We start from the raw sequence: 16,468 nt of genomic DNA on the forward strand, positions 1-16,468 counted from the left end.
CCCACCCTGGCTCGCCCCTCTCTTTCCCCATTCTCCCCACCGCCCCCCCCCTCCGCACCCTCGTTCGCCCCTCTCTTTCCATCCCCCCCCACCTCGCTCACCCTGGAAATCTGAATTCAAAACTCAAAGTGCTAGAAATACTCAGCGGGTCTGGCTGCATCCGTGGAGAGAGAAACCGAGTTCATGTTTCAGGTCAGTGATGTTTAATGTTCTGATGCATGGTGGGGTCTAACCAGAGCTGAAGCAGAACATCCATCCCCTTGTGTTCTTGTCCTTTAGATATAAAGGTCAGCATTCCATTTGCCTTTTTGATTATTTTCTGTTCTTGTTCATGACATTTTACTGATCTATATACCTGGACCCCCAAGTTTTTTTGGACCTCCACTGTTTCTAGCTTTTCACCATTTAGAAAATACCCTGTTTTCTCCTTTTTTAGGTCCAAAGTGGATGACTTCACATTTGCCTACATTGAAATCCATTTTCCACAGTTTTGCCCATCCATTAGTATCTCTTTGTAATTTTCTGCTTCCATCTACACTGCTTAAAACACAGCCTACCTTTGTATCGTTTTCAAACTTGGATATACGGCTTTCTCTCGCATCGTCGAAGTTATTAATAAGTATCGCGAATAGTTGAGGCCCCAACACAGATCGTTGTAGGACATCTCTTGTCACATCCACCAATTAGAGTACCTGCCCGTTGTCCCTGATTTGTCTCCTGCAGCTGAGCCAATTTCCTAACCAGGTGAATAATTTACCTTTCATAGAATGAGCTTCAGCTTTAACTGACCGTCTCTAATGAGGGACTTTATCGAATGTTTTCTGGAAGTCCATGTAAATAACATGCAGAGACATTTCCCTGTCCACTACTTCAAAAAATTCCATCACGTTCATCGGGCACGACCTACCCTTTACAAATCCATCTTCGAAATGCTGCTACATTTCCTACAACAGTGACTACACTTCAAAAATACATAACTGGCTGTAAAGCCCTGTCCCATGATCGGGAAAGGGGTAATATAAATGCAAGTGTTTTTCTTTCTGCATGGGATCTTTCTCTGTTTCGCCTCAGTTTAACGTCCTGTCTGAAAGAGCCTCCGTACTGCACGAGAGTGTCATCCTGAATTATATCCTCAGCTCTACGGATTGAGACTTGAACCCATGAACTTAGAGATGAGAATCCTTTTCACCACGCCACGGCAACTTAATCTTCGAGATTCCACCCCTCCCACGCCAGATGTTGCCCGTTGCAGGTTATTGCTCGGCAGCTGTTCCAACATCTGGAAATGTAATTTCTTTGTGTTTGTTTATTTCTCAGTTTGCAATTGTTTTCCGGACCCCTCGGTACTGGAACATCGACATTGAAAAACCGATCACAGTCTTCGTCCAACTGAAGAGGAGGAAAGATGGGGAAACTAGTGAGGCGAAAGCATTCACGTATTGCCCCAGGGTGGAAGGTAAGACTGCGGTCTGTGTGGAGTGACGGGTCCAGTTACGCGGTGACTTAAAGGCCTGCTCAGCTCGGGGGGGGAAAAAAAACCGGACCCGAACCCAACAGGACCACATCGGACCCGAGCCCAAAGGCCGGACCCAGAAGAGCGACCCGACCCGTGTTGTCAGGTCGAGTTCTGGTTCGGGTCGGGTAGCAGGTCTTTGCTGTGACTCGCTGACACAAGTTCCATTGCTGTTTGCAGAACTCAGCAGATAAAACCTGAGCAACTGAAAGAACAAGAGCAGGGCATTTATAAACCACCTCGGGACCTCTTGAAACGCTTCACTTTGTGAAGTGTAGCCAAACTGACAGCCTATTACACACAGCAAGATCCCACAAACAGTCCGGTTTTTACCATGTTTCATTTTGTTGTATTTGGTGGTACAGCAGGTTTTATGGTAGATGTGCTCCTTCCAGGGATGGGGGGGAGGTGAGAATGCAGGTCCTTGCATCAATGTGCTGAACTGTTGAGTGAACACTCGATGGCGGCCGGGATTCACCTTTTATGGAGATCGTGGTGATTTGACTGCCCTGTCCTGTAATGTCCTGCTATCAGTCTCTGTGGCTGTTACTAATGTCCAGCAGCGCCTACCACAGTGTCACCTTGGATGAGTACAGGCAATCCCAGAGTCACCTAGAATGTTACAGCACCAAAGTAGATAAATTGGCCAATGGTGCTGGTGTTTTTCTTCATCTGAGCCACCCAGTCTAATCCCACTCTCCTGCTGTGGATCTGGAGTCACATGTAGGCCAGACCAGGTAAGGATGACAGATTTCCTTCCCTTAAGGACACTAGTGAATGAGAGGTGTTGTTACAACAATCAACAATGGTTTCATGGTCACCACTAGACTAGCTGTTAATTGAATTCAAACTTCACCATCTGCCGTGGTAAAATTTGAACTCATATCCCCAGAGCACTAGCCTGGGCCTCTGCATTGCTAGTCCAGTGACATTACCACTGTGCTGCCCCTGTGTAGTACTAGTGAAAAATGTCTTGTATCTCCATAACCTGTAACACCACAGTGAATCCTAGGGGAACCCGGGGTCAGTGCTTTCGATCCCCAACATAATATCCTGGGCTGCAGGATCTGGAAGTCAAGGCAGGGTGGGCAGGAATCTTGAGTGGGGGGGGGGTAGGGGTCAGGGACAGGGGGAACAGGAGGAGGGGAACAGGAGGAGGGGCATTATATCCAAGTAAACAATAGTTCAAGGTTGAAAAATTCAAGGTACATGTGACTAGAATTGACAAAATGATGTAGGTATTAGCCCTTTGTCGCTCGCAGTTTCTCCAGCACCAGCTCCCCCGACCCCCGCCCCGTGCAATCCAGTGTCCCGTTAAAAGCTCTGACAAGTCAGAAACACTACAGACCGAGGAGTTCTCAGAACTCTGTCAAACGCAGCACTTGGCACAGTACAAACCCCAAGGCCCGAATTTCTATGATCAATTAATGCTGAGTTTGCTCCTGACAGTGCAGTTCAGTCCCTGGGCTCGAGAAGCACAAGGGACCTGGCCTCCTCCTTGATTCCCATCTTGCGTCCCACGCTGGAATGTTCCAGAATGATTGGCTGAGTGTGGCTTGGCTCTGCTGTCCTCATGCTGCCAGTGCTGATTGTCTCAGGTTGGGGTTGGGCCTCCTCCAGCCTTTAGGTCAACAACACCCATTCAGCTGGGTCAGAAAGTTCCACCAGCCTAATGTTTTCACTTTGCTACTCAAACTATTGACCACAGTGAACTTGGCTCAATTAATTGTGCCAATTCCAATCACAGTCCTAAAGCCTCTGAGCTATTGACTCCTACTTACCAAAGGATAAAATCTCAACATCCTTCAGCTTTCCTCATGAGTTAAGTTTCTGATCATTTCTCGCTGCCTCTTGGTCCCATTTCAATGCGGCTTTCACGACTCGTGTGTCCAGGGCTGGACGAGGGGTCCTGGGCGGATGCAGTGAGTTTCTGAAAGTAGAATTTGCTTTTCTCTTTTTGGTGACTTTTGAATTGTGTCTTTTATACAGGGCCTGGTTAAATATAAACTGGGGTTACATTTCGCGAACACTGGCTTGATTTACAGCCGACCCGACTCACTTCCTGTATCATTCTTCTTCCAACAGACAAAGAGGAGGTCCATCGGAAGAGGCTGAAGCGACTCCCTCACTTCTCTGATCATTTTGGGGGAGGGGCTTCAGGGGGGGCAGCAGGATTCGGAGGAAGAGGAGGAGGAGGAGGAGGAGGTGAGATTTTAGTCCTGTTTAATTCCTGCCTCTGGCAAAGTTTGTTTCATGTTCCAACAGATACTAGTGTTCCGACAGCCAAGAAATAGGGGCGGAGGGGAGGGCGCGCAGGACAGGTGAGGCGGAGGGGAGGGTGGTAGGGGATGCCGTCCAGGAAACTAACCGTGAACCCCGTAAGGTGTCTGAAGATTTCTTTGCTCCCGTTTCAGGTTATAATTTCAATTCCTCGGGATTTATGAACAGTTTTGGAGGCCTGCACTGTACGTACCAACAGGGAATGCAACACGCAGGGGGATCACAGGGCTGTTTGGCACTAACTACTGAGCAGAGCCTCCAACAGAGCACTACATCTCAACCCAGAGCCCAGGATGGAGACAGCTCCTCTGGGGAGGGCCAACAGTTCACCCACCAGACAGGTAACATGATATGGTGTATGGAAGAAATGCAGCTGATGTGGTGTACGTGGACTATCAGAAAAACATTAACAAGGTTGTGCATGGGAGATGGGCGAAGAGGTATGGAACAAGGGAAGGTATTAAATTCGGAACTATTAGAGAAAGAGTAAACATTGAGGAAGTTGCTCAGAGTGGTTGGAAATGGGAAGCAGAGTGCCACAGGCTTCTGTTCTGCTCACCATGTTCATTAATAATTTGGATTTGGGGCGAGTGGGAGCAGTGACCCAAGTTGAAGACAATACTAAAATAGGAGACATAGTAAGCAATTGTGAGAAACTGCGAGAGGAATGTTGCAAGATGATGGATTGTTCAAATGTTTCAACGTCAGTGAGTGCGAGGAGATCCATTTTGAGAAAAGAATTAAAAGTAATAATTGGGCTTTGAAGTGGGGACGTTTGATAGAGGAAGAGCCGAGCGATTTGGAGGTTGAAGTTCACATTACAGTAGCACCTTATGTGGATGAGGCCATCAAAAACACGATGGTGGAATTCTGCATTGTGTAGCAAGAGGTATAGAATAGAGAAGCTGAGAAGTAATAATGCATCTGTATAACACCTCAAGTCACTGTCCTCAACAAGGCAGCATTCAACCAATCAAGGAGCCTGACTAAAATTAAAGTCATACCTAGCACAAAGGAAGATGGTCGTTGGAGGTCAATCATCTCAGCCCCAGAACATCACTGCAGGAGTTCCTCAGGGTAGTGTCCTAGGCCCAACTATCTTCAGCTGTTTCATCAATGACCTTCCCTCCATCATAAGGTCAGAAGTAGGGATGTTCGCTGATATTCGCACAGTGTTTCTATTCGCAATTCCTTAGATACTGAAGCAGTCCGTGCCCGCATGCAGCAAGACCTGGACAACACCCAGGCTTGGGCTGATAAGTACCAACTAACATTCACGGTAGTCAATGACCATCTCCAACAAGAGATAGTCGTTTCACCTCCCCTTGACATTCAACGGTATTACCATTGTCAAATTCCCCCGTCATCAACATCCTGGGGGTTACCATTGACCAGAAACTGAACTGGACCAGCCACATAAGTACTGTTGCTACAAGAGCAGGTTAGAGGCTCCAAGTCACATAGCATTTTGACTTGGAACTAAATCGCTGTTCCTCCATTGTCGCTGTGTCAAAATCCTGGAACTCCCTCCCCAACAGCACTGTGGGTGTACCTACACTGCATTGACTGCAGCAGTTCAAGAAGGTGACTCACCACCACCTTTTCAAGGACACTTAGGGATTGGCAATAAATACTGGCCCAGCCAGCGATGCCCACGTCCTGAGAATTGCACGTGTTTCCTGATGGAGCACACTCTGTTACATACCTCCCTTTACACTCATTTATCATCACATATTTCTATTCTGATTAGAAGGTGCTCCTCCTCATGTGTCATGTACAGGAACTCAGCCAAATAACAGTAATGAAGAAATTAATTGCACCAAAGAGTGACAAATTCCCAGGACCAGATTGTTACCATCCCAGAGTTTTAAAGGAGGTGAGCATATTGCAGATGCACAGCATGGTACAGAAGAAGGCCATTTGGCCCATCGAGACCATGCCAGCGCTCTGTAGACCAATCCAGTCAGTCCCATTCCACCGCTCTACCACCATAGCCTGTAAGTTTATTTCCCTCAGGTGCCTATCTCGTTTCCTTTTGAATTGATCACCTTCGCTTCCACCAGCCTTATAGGCAACAAATTCCAGGTCATTACCACCGGCTGCGAAAAAATGTACTTCTCCTCCACGTTCCCCCTGTATCTCGTGCCCAAAACCTTAAATCTGTGTCACCTAGTCTTTGTACCATCAGCTAATGTGAGCAGCTTTTTATCTACCTTATCTAAGCCTATCATAATCTTGTACACTTCTATCAAATCCCTCCTCAATTTTCTTTGCTCCAGGGAGAACGACCCAGCTTCTCCAACCTAACCTTCTAGCTAAAATCCTTCATCCCTGCAACCATTCTGGTAAATCTCCCCTGCACCCTCTCAAGGTTTTCGAGTAAGGTTTATTTTAACTAGTGAACTGTATTGATTTTTAGTAGAATTTATCAGTACTAGTAAGGTTTTATTAATAATTCTAAGGTGTTGTAGTATTGGTAAGGTATTTTTCGCATGGTAACACAGGGTCAGCTAATAAATACAGGAATGGCAGGGATGCTTCAATCTCAAGAGTGCACCCCCTGTGCTATGTGGGAGCTCTAGGATGCTTCCCGTATCCTGGGGAACCATTTGTGCAGGAAGTGTTGTCAATTGCAGCAGCTTGAGCTTCGGGTTTGGGAACGTGAGCAGCAGCTGGCGACACTGCAGTGCATTCATGAGAATGAGAGCTACATTGAAAGCACGTTTATAGATGTGGTCACTCCATAGCTTAAGAATATGGGGAATGGGTGACCACCAGCCAGTCAAAAAGAATCAGGCAGTTAGTGCAGGAGACCCCTGAGTACATCTCACTCGCCAGCAGGTATTCAGTTGGAATACTGAGGAAAGTGATGCTTCACCTGGGGAGTGCAGCCAGAGCCAAGTCTATGGCACCACAGGTGGCTCAGCTGCACAGTGGGGTACAGGGAAGACTGGAAGAGCCATAGTAATAAGTGATTCAATAGTCAGGGAACAGACAGGTGTTTCTGTGGCTGCAGATGTGAATCCATAATAGTGTGTTGCCTCCCAGTGCCAGGGTCAAGGATGTCACTGAGCGGCTGCAGAGCATCCTGAAGGGGGAGGGTGAACAGCCAGCAGTCGTGGTCCACATCGGAACCAACGACATAGGTGGAAAGAGGGATGTGGTCTTGCAGTCAGAATTTAGGGAGCTAGGTAAGAAATTAGCAAGCAGGACCTCAAAAGTAGTCATCACCGGGTTACTCCCAGTGCCACGAGCAAGTGAGTATAGAAATAGAAGGATAAGACAGATGACTGCGTGGCTGGAAAGATGGTGCAGGAGGGAGGGCTTTAGATTCTTGGGACATTGGGTTCGGCTTTGGGGTAGATGGGACCTGTACAGGCTGGACGGGTTGCTCCTGAACAGAGCCGGGTCTCAATTCCTTGGGGGACGTTTTGCTAGTGCTGTTGGGGAGGGTTTAAACTAGTTTGGCAGGAGGATTGGGGACCTGAGGGTAGACTTAGCTGGGACAAAATCAGAAATTAAAATGGAGGGCTGAAAATTAATGGGTGAGTCTGGAAGACCGAGGAAACGAAGGTTAGAAAAAGAGAGTTTGGCAGTGCTCAAGGGTATCTATTCCAGTGCAAAGAGTGTAGCAAATAAAGTAGATGAGCTGAGGGCACAGATAGACACATGGCAGTATGATATCATAGCTATTACTGAAACATGGCTTAACGAGGGACAGGAATGGCAGCTCAACATTCCTGGTTACAGGGTTTTCAGATGCGATAGGGAGGAGTATAGAAAGTGGAGAAGTGAACTCAAAAAGGAAATTAGGAAAGCAAAGAGAGGGCATGAAAGAATATTGGCAAGCAAAATTAAGGTGAACCCAAAGATGTTTTATCAATACATTAAGAGTAAGAGGATAATTAAGGAGAGAGTAGGGCCTATAAAAGACCAAAAAGGTAACCTATGCGTAGGAGCGGACGATGTTGGCATGGTTCTTGATGAATATTTTGCGTCTGTCTTCACAAAAGAGGAGGAGTCTGAAGTATTGGATGTGATAAACATAGGGAGAGAGGGATTAGCATCCGTGAAAGTTGATAAATCACCAGGGCCAGATGAAATGTATCCTAGGCTGTTAAAAGAAGCGAGAGAGGAAATAGCAGAGGATCTGACAAGCATTTTCCAGTCCTCATTGGATACAGGTGTGGTGGCGGAGGATTGGAGAACTGCTAACGTTGTACCTCTGTTTAAAAAGGGAGTGAAGGATAGACCGAATAATTACAGGCCAGTTAGTCTAACCTCAGTCGTGGGCAAATTATTGGAATCTATTCTGAGAGACAGGATAAACTGTCACTTAAAAAGGCACAGGTTAATCAAGGATAGTCAGCATGGATTTGTTAAGGGAGATCTTGTTTGACCAACTTGATTAGATTTTTTGAAGAAGTAACAAGGAAGATAGATGAGGGTAGTGCAGTTGATATGGTCTACATGGATTTTAGAAAGACATTTGACAAGGTCCCATATGGCAGACTGGTTAAAAAAGTCAATTCCCATGGGATCCAGTGAAATGCAGCAAGGTGGATACAAAATTGGCTCAGTGGCAGGAAACAAAGGGTAATTGTTGACGGTTGTTTTAGCGACTGGAGGGCTGTTTGCAGTGGCGTTCCGCAGGGCCCAGTACTGGGTCCCCTGCTTTTTGTGGTGCATATTGACGACTTTGACGTAAATGTAGGGGGCATGATCAAGATGTTTGCAGAGGACACAAAGATTGGCCGTGTGGTAGATAGCGAGGAGGATAGCTGGAGGCTGCAGGAAGATATTGATGGTCTGGTCAGATGAGCAGAAAAGTGGCAAATGGAATTCAACCTGGAGAAGTGTGAGGTGATGCATTTGGGGAGGTCAAACAAGGCAAAGGAATACACGATTAATGGGAAAATACTGAGAAGTGTAGCGGAAGTGAGGAACCTTGGAGTGAATGTCCACAGATTCCTGAAGGTAGCAGGACAGGTTGATAAGGTGGTTAAGAAGGCATCCTCTCCTTTATTAGCTGAGGTATAGAATATAGGAGCAGGGAGGTTATGCTGGGACTCATTGGTTAGGCCACAACCTGAGTGCTGTGTGCAGTTCTGGTTACCTCATTACAGAAAGGATGAAATTACATTAGGGAGGGTACAGAGGAGATTTACCAGGATGTTGCCAGGACTGGAAAAATGCAGCTTTGAGGAAAGATTGGATAGGCTGGGGTTGTTCTACTTGGACCAGAGAAGGCTGAGGGGAGATCTGATAGAAATGTACAAAATTTTGAGGGGCCTGGATAAAGTGGAGGTGAAGGGTCTACTCACCTTAGCAGAGAGGTCAGTGACGAGGGGACATAGATTTAAAGTGATTGGTGGAAAAATTAGAGGGGAGATGAAGAAAAACTTTTTCATTCAGAGGGTATGGGTGGTCTGGAACTCACTGTCTGCAGGGACCCTCAACACATTCAAATGGAGTCTGGATATGCACCTCAAGTGCCGTAATCTGCAGGGCAATGGACCAAATGCTGGCAGGAGGGATTAGAATAGGTGGATTGTTTTTTAGCCGGCACAGACACAATGGGCCAAGTGGCCTCTTTCTGTGCCTTAAACTTTCTATGATTCTGTATCCAACTTCGCTGATGACACAAAAGCAGCATTGTAAACAGTGTAGATGGAAGCAGAAAATTACAAAGAGACATTGATAGACTAAGTGAATGGACAAAATGGTGGTAAATGGATCTCAATATATGCAAGTGTGAGGTCATCCACAGTGGACCTTAAAAAGAAAGAACAGGTACTTTCTAAATGGTGTAGAGTAGAAACAGTGGCGATCCAAAGAGTCTTCACAGTCCAGGTACATAGACCACTAAAATGTCATTAACAGGGACAGAAAATAATTTAAAAAGCTAATGGAATGCCGGCCTTTATATCCAGAGGGCTAGAAGAGGATTTTTTATTTTTAAGAGATACAGCACTGAAACAGGCCCTTCGGCCCACCAAGTCTGGGCTGACCATCAACCACCCATTTATACTAATCCTACATTAATCCTATTACCCTCTCACATCCCCACCTTCCCTCAATTCCCCTATCACCTCCCTATACTAGGGGCAATTTATAATGGCCAATTTACCTATCAAACTGCAAGTCTTTGGTTGTGGGAGGAAACCGGAGCACCCGGAGGAAACCCACGCGATCACAGGGAGAACTTGCAAACTCCGAACAGGCAGTACCCAGAACTGAACCCGGAGCTGTGAGGCTGCGGTGCTAACCACTGCGTCACTGTGCCGAAGTTATGCTTTAGATGTACAAAGCGCTGGTTAGACCAGACCTGGATCACTGTGGAAGGATGTATTGACCTTGGAGAGAGTTCAGCATAGATTTAACTGAATGATACTTGGACTCCAAGGGTTAAGATTGGAGCAGAGATTAAACAAATTAGAGTCATAGTCCTTGGAATTTAGGTTAAGAGGTGATTTGAAGTTTTAAAGATATTAAGGGGAACAGATCAGGCAGATAGAGAGAAACTATTTCCATTGGTTGGAGAGTCGAGGACTCAAAGGCAAAGTCTAAAAATTAAAGCCAGACCTTTCAGGAGTGAAATTAGGAAATGCTTCTCCACACAAAGAAGATTGGAACACTCTCCTACAAACAGCAATTGATTCGAGATCAGTTGTTAAATTTCAAACTGATATTGATAGATTTTTGTTTTTCAACGATATTTAGGAATGTGGGGCAAAGACGGGTATATGGAGTTGGGTCGCAGATTAGTCATGATCTCATTGAATGGTGGAGCAGGCTTGAGGGGCTGAATGGCCTACTCCTCTTATAATGTAGATCACTAATTAGCTTGATAGTATGAGGTGTTCACCTGTAGATCACTAATACTTCCCTCATTCTGCAGAGCAATTTCTTCGTATGAGAGCTCTGCAGATTACTGAGCGCACAGCCCGGGCTTTACTGGACTACGCCATCACTGGGGATGTCCGCATGCTATTGGCTGTTCAGAGACACCTGACAGCTATTCAGGATGAAAATGGAGACACGTGAGTATTCTTTCATGAAACAGCAGTAGCGTGTTTATGGTGTTGTATCCCCTGTGACGTGTTTACGGTGATGAATGTATGACATTATAATAGTGCATTTCATGTAATGAATCATCCAAAAGCACTGTGAAAATAAGTAGGAAAGGAACTGTTGCTGGGCAGGGAAAGGGAGAGCCTCAGAGGGCAGCTGGGTACTTGTTCCTACAGTAACTGTAAACCATACAGAGCAGCAGGTCCCGGGTACAGTCCCGAGATTAAGCTGGCTGATGTCGGGCAGGGCAGTAACTGGGGCACTTTAACTGGCCTCAGTGCCCAGCTTAGGGAGGGGAGATGGTCCAAGGTTCCCTCTCCTAACTCTTGGCCGCTGACTGTGACTGGGAAGTGGATATTTATCACCAGCAGGTGCAGACTCGACTTGGATGGTGAAATACTCCACCTTAAAGGCCAACCCCTACCATCCAGGCTCACGCAGGAGGGGGTGACCACAGAGGGAGGTATCTGTGGAATCTGTACCCCAACTCAAGTAGGGGGAAATGTTCCATTGCCATCTGAAGTTGGCAGTATAATTGCACCAAGTATCGCTGGACACTTGGAGACAGTATTGGGCTGCTATTTTAATGAGATCTCTTCTCTCTCCAGGTCATTACATTTGGCCATCATCCATCAACAGCCCCTCATGGTTCAACAGCTGCTGCAGGTTATTGTTAGTATCCCACGGCAGCAAATTATCAACATCCCCAATGATCTACGCCAGGTAAGTCTCCAGACAACAGCCTTTCCCTATCCCACTTACAGCGCAGCTCAAACGAGCCATTCAGCCTAACCGATCCATGTTTACATTCCACATGAGCCCTCCCACTCCACTTTATCTCACCCTGTCAACTTATCCTTCTGTTCCTTTCATCTGCTTACCTAGCTTTCCATTAAATGTATCTATGCTACTCGCCTCAACTACACCCTGTGGTAGTGAGTTCCACATTCTCACCACTCTCTGGGTAAAGAAGTTTCTTCTGAATTCCCGATTGGATTTATCAGTGACTATCTTCTATTTATAGCCCCCAGTTTTGAATTCCCACAAATGGAAACATTTCCTCTACGTCTACTCCATCAAATCTTTCATTATCTGAAAAACCTCCATCAGATCACCCCTCAGCCTTTATTCTGAAGAAGAGAACCCCAGCCTGTTTAATCATTCCTGATAAGTATAACCACTTAGTTCTGGTATCATCCTTGTGAATCTTTTTTACATCTTCTCCAGTGTCTATCATTTTAATAATATGGAGACCAGAACTGTTTACAGTATTCCAAGTTTAACACCACTTCTTTGCTTTTCAATTCTATCCCTCTGGAATTGAACCCCCCTCCCCGCCCCCCCCATGCTCTATTTGCTTTTTTTATGGCCTTATTAGCCTGCCTCACAGTTAGTATTTGTGTATCTGTACCCCCAGATGCCCCTGTTGCTCTGCCCCATTTCGACACTTATTTTCTAAGGAATATGTGGCCTCCTTATTCTTCCTACTAAATTGTAACACCTCTGAATGACCTATATTGATCTTCATTTGCCAATTACACGCCCATTCTGTAAGTTTATCAATGTCATCTTGTATTTTGTTGCATTCGTCCCCAGTATTAATTAATTAATGACACCCCTCAATCTGGTGCCATCCATAAATTTTGAAATTGTACGATGCCCAGGTCCAAATCGTTGTTGATGTCAGATTAAATTGCAGCAAATACGGTACATTCACTGTACACACGGCGCTGGTTAGATATGGAGTAAAGCTCCCTCTACACTGTCCCCGTCAAACACTCCCAGGACAGGTACAGCACGGGGGTTAGATACAGAGTAAAGCTCCCTCTACACTGTCCCCATCAAACACTCCCAGGACATGTACAGCACGGGGTTAGATACAGAGTAAAGCTCCCTCTACACTGTCCCCATCAAACACTCCCAGGGCAGGTATAGAATAAAGGTCCCTCCACACTGTCCCATCGAACACTCCCAGGGCAGGTACAGCACGGGGGTTAGATACAGAGTAATGCTCCCTCTACACTGCCCCATCAAACACTCCCAGGACAGGTACAGCACGGGGTTAGATACAGAGTAAAGCTCCCTCTACACTGCCCCATCAAACACTCCCAGGACAGGTACAGCACGGGGGTTAGATACAGAGTAAAGCTCCCTCTACGCTGTCTCCGGGACAGGTACAGCACGGGGTTAGATACAGAGTAATGCTCCCTCTACACTGCCCCATCAAACACTCCCAGGGCAGGTACAGCACGGGGATTAGATACAGAGTAAAGCTCCCTCTACACTGTCTCCGGGACAGGTACAGCACAGGGGTTAGATACAGAGTAAAGCTCCCTCTACACAGTCTCCAGGGCAGGTACAGCACGGGGGTTAGATACAGAGTAAAGCTCCCTCTACACTGTCCCTATCAAACACTCCCAGGACAGGTACAGCACTGGGATTGGCTGCTCTCTGATTTGGAAAAAAAAAAGAAAAAAAAAAAAACGGGGGTTAGATACAGAAACAAAAAAAGAAAAAAAACCCAAAAAAAAACGGGGGTTAGATACAGAGTAAAGCTCCCTCTACACTGTCTCCGGGACAGGTACAGCACGGGGTTAGATACAGAGTAATGCTCCCTCTACACTGCCCCATCAAACACTCCCATGGCAGGTACAGCACGGGGGTTAGATACAGAGTAAAGCTCCCTCTACGCTGTCTCCGGGACAGGTACAGCACGGGGTTAGATACAGAGTAATGCTCCCTCTACACTGCCCCATCAAACACTCCCAGGGCAGGTACAGCACGGGGGTTAGATTCAGAGGAAAGCTCCCTCTACACTGTCTCCGGGACAGGTACAGCACGGGGGTTAGATACAGAGTAAAGCTCCCTCTACACAGTCTCCAGGGCAGGTACAGCACGGGGGTTAGATACAGAGTAAAGCTCCCTCTACACAGTCTCCAGGGCAGGTACAGCACGGGGGTTAGATACAGAGTAAAGCTCCCTCTACACTGTCTCCAGGACAGGTACAGCACGGGGTTAGAAACCGAGTGAAGCTCCCTCTACACTCTCCCCAGGATAGGTACGGTGCAAGTTAGCAGTTCAGTAATTGATTCAAGCCTAAACTTTTTGTGATTTTGTTTTTTCTGAATCCCAGACTCCTCTCCATCTCGGAGTAATCACCCAGCAGCACAGGATTGTTGAGCTGCTGCTCACTGCTGGGGCTAATGCCACCATTTTGGATCGTCACGGAAACTCCATTCTCCATCTTGCCCTTCATAGAAAGGATGAAGAGATGGTGAAATTATTGCTGGAACACCTCAAACCTCAAACTCTCAGCAAACTGATGAAGATGCCAGACTGTAATGGTAGGTAATGCATGCAGGATGTTCACAAACCCCTTGGTTCAACGCATCGTCTGGTGTGGTCCCAACCTCCGTAGACCAGAGGCTGTGGGTTTGACCCTTGGTCTGTGCTGAGTTAGTTCACCTCAGCTGGGATGGTGGGGTCACTGCAGTTTGTGTCAATGTCCTTGTGCTCCAGGATTCCTGTTCCTTATCTAGGATCCTGTGTGTGTGACCAGTGATAGCATCAGGTTACACTTACTGCTAGAGTGAAGAGCCAAGACGCTAGCATGCCTGTGGAACTCTGTCTTCTCCCTTACCCTCCTGGGGTCACAGGCACAGTGGCCCTTCAGTGGTCACACCCAAGGAGATTCAGTATCTCGGGACATGAAGGGACTAAAACTTTTATTTAAAGATCCAAAACTTAGAGCATCTCTTTTGACGAACAACTTTATTTGTCGTGCAATAATGTTTTTTTTTTTACTGACTATCCATTTTCAGTGGACTTTGTGTCTGAATCTGTTCCTTTCCTTCTCCAGGATTGTACCCCGTGCACCTGGCAGTGAAGGCAATGAACAAAAATCTGCTGCAGATTCTGCTGAGCAAAGGTGCAGATAAGAATGTGGCCGAACAGAAGAGTGGCCGCACGCCCCTGCACTTGGCCGTGGAGATCCAGAGTCTGAATATGGTTGGACAGTTGTTGTTGGAAGTAGGTCACTTTTTACTTTACGAAAGGGAAATCATGCTTGACAAATCGACTGGAATATTTTGAGGATGTAACTGGTAGAACAGATAAGAGAGAACCAGTGGATGTGGTGTATTTGGACTTTCAGCAGGCTTTCTATAAGGTCCCACATAAGAGATTAGCGTGCAAAATTAAAGCACATGGGATTGGGGGTAAGGTACTGACATGGATCGAGAACTGGTTGGCACACAGGAAACGAAGAGTAGGAATAAACGGGTCCAGCTATTCACAATATATATTCATGATGTCGATGAAGGAATTAAATGTATTATATCCAAGTTTGCAGACGACTCAAAGCTGGGTGGGAGTGTGAGCTGTGAGGAGGATGCAGAGAAGCTCCAGTGTGATTTGGACAGATTGAGTGAGTGGGCGAATATATGGCAGATGCAGTATAATGTGGATAAATGTGAGGTGTTCCACTTTGGTCACAAAAACAGAAAGGCAGATTATTATCTGAATGGCGATAGATTGGGAAAGGGGGAGGTGCAGCGAGACCTGGGTGTCCTTGTACACCAGTTGCTGAAAGTAAGCATGCAGGTGCAGCAGGCAGTTAAGGCAGCAAATGGAATGTTGGCCTTCATAGCGAGAGGATTCGAGTACAGGAGCAGGGATGTCTTGCTGCAATTATACAAGGCCTTGGTGAGACCACATCTGGAGTATTGTGTGCAGTTTTGGTCTCATTATCTGAGGAAGGATGTTCTTGCTATGGAGGGAGTGCAGCGAGGATTCACCAGACTGATTCCTGGGATGGCAGGACTGACGTATGAAGAGAGATTGGGTCGATTAGGCTTGTATTCGCTAGAGTTTAGAAGAATGAGAGGGGATCTCATCGAAACCTACAAAATTCTAACAGGACTGGACAGACTAGATGCCGGAATGATGTTCCCGATGGCGGGGGATCCCAGTCTAAAGGTAAAGGGTAAGCCATTTAGGACTGAGATGAGGAGAGATTTCTTCACCCAGAGAGTGGTGAACCTGTGGAATTTTGTACCACGGAAAGGGGTTGAGGCCAAATATATTCAAGAAAAATATATAGTTCTTGGGGCTAATGGGATCAAGGGATACGGGGAGAAAGCGGAAACAGGTTACTGAGTTTGGATGACCAGCCATGATCATATTGAATAGCGAAGCAGGCTTGAAGGGCCGAATGGCCTACTACTGTTTTTCTATGTTTCTATGTCTCTGTACAGGTATATTGGTCACAGTGTCTCCTGTTGGATGTAGGACATCCGTGCACTCACCCTCTCTCCCTTTTTACCCCAGCACATGCTCTGCTGATTGCTGCACGCCACTTGTCCGGTCTCTCTGGGTGGACATACCTGCCCGTTTCCTCATGATTAGCAGTCCTCAGGACTGAGCTTGCTCTCCTGACGCTCCCCAGGCGTGCGCTGTGAAAGGACCCTCACACCCATGTCCCATCCTCTTCTCAAGTCTCATTTAAATATTACAGCTGTGCACATAATCTGCACATAGTCACTGGCTAGCTGGGAAGAATGAGTTGAGGCACTTCTGGCACCTTAAAGGCAGCATGATGAT

At 46.5% G+C, this 16,468-nt stretch overlaps 1 protein-coding gene across 4 annotated transcripts in view; it reads left to right on the forward strand.

The window, feature by feature from the left end:
- Positions 1–14,974, forward strand: part of LOC137355294 (nuclear factor NF-kappa-B p100 subunit-like) — a 56,698-nt gene extending 41,724 nt beyond the window's left edge. For 2 of the 4 annotated variants that reach the window (XM_068020263.1, XM_068020264.1), the window contains exons 11-17: positions 1,318–1,456; positions 3,599–3,718; positions 3,907–4,134; positions 10,695–10,836; positions 11,476–11,590; positions 14,001–14,211; positions 14,727–14,974. In XM_068020263.1, the coding sequence (XP_067876364.1) occupies positions 1,318–1,456; positions 3,599–3,718; positions 3,907–4,134; positions 10,695–10,836; positions 11,476–11,590; positions 14,001–14,211; positions 14,727–14,959 (1,188 nt within the window). In that variant the 3' untranslated portion in view covers positions 14,960–14,974. The remainder of the gene's footprint in view (positions 1–1,317; positions 1,457–3,598; positions 3,719–3,906; positions 4,135–10,694; positions 10,837–11,475; positions 11,591–14,000; positions 14,212–14,726) is intronic. The other 2 variants (XM_068020265.1, XM_068020266.1) reach the window with 1 other exon arrangement.
- The last annotated feature ends 1,494 nt before the right edge of the window (positions 14,975–16,468 follow it).

The sequence above is a fragment of the Heterodontus francisci genome, chromosome 42 (genome assembly GCF_036365525.1).
Source record: "Heterodontus francisci isolate sHetFra1 chromosome 42, sHetFra1.hap1, whole genome shotgun sequence".
In the NCBI taxonomy this organism is placed as follows: domain Eukaryota; kingdom Metazoa; phylum Chordata; class Chondrichthyes; order Heterodontiformes; family Heterodontidae; genus Heterodontus; species Heterodontus francisci.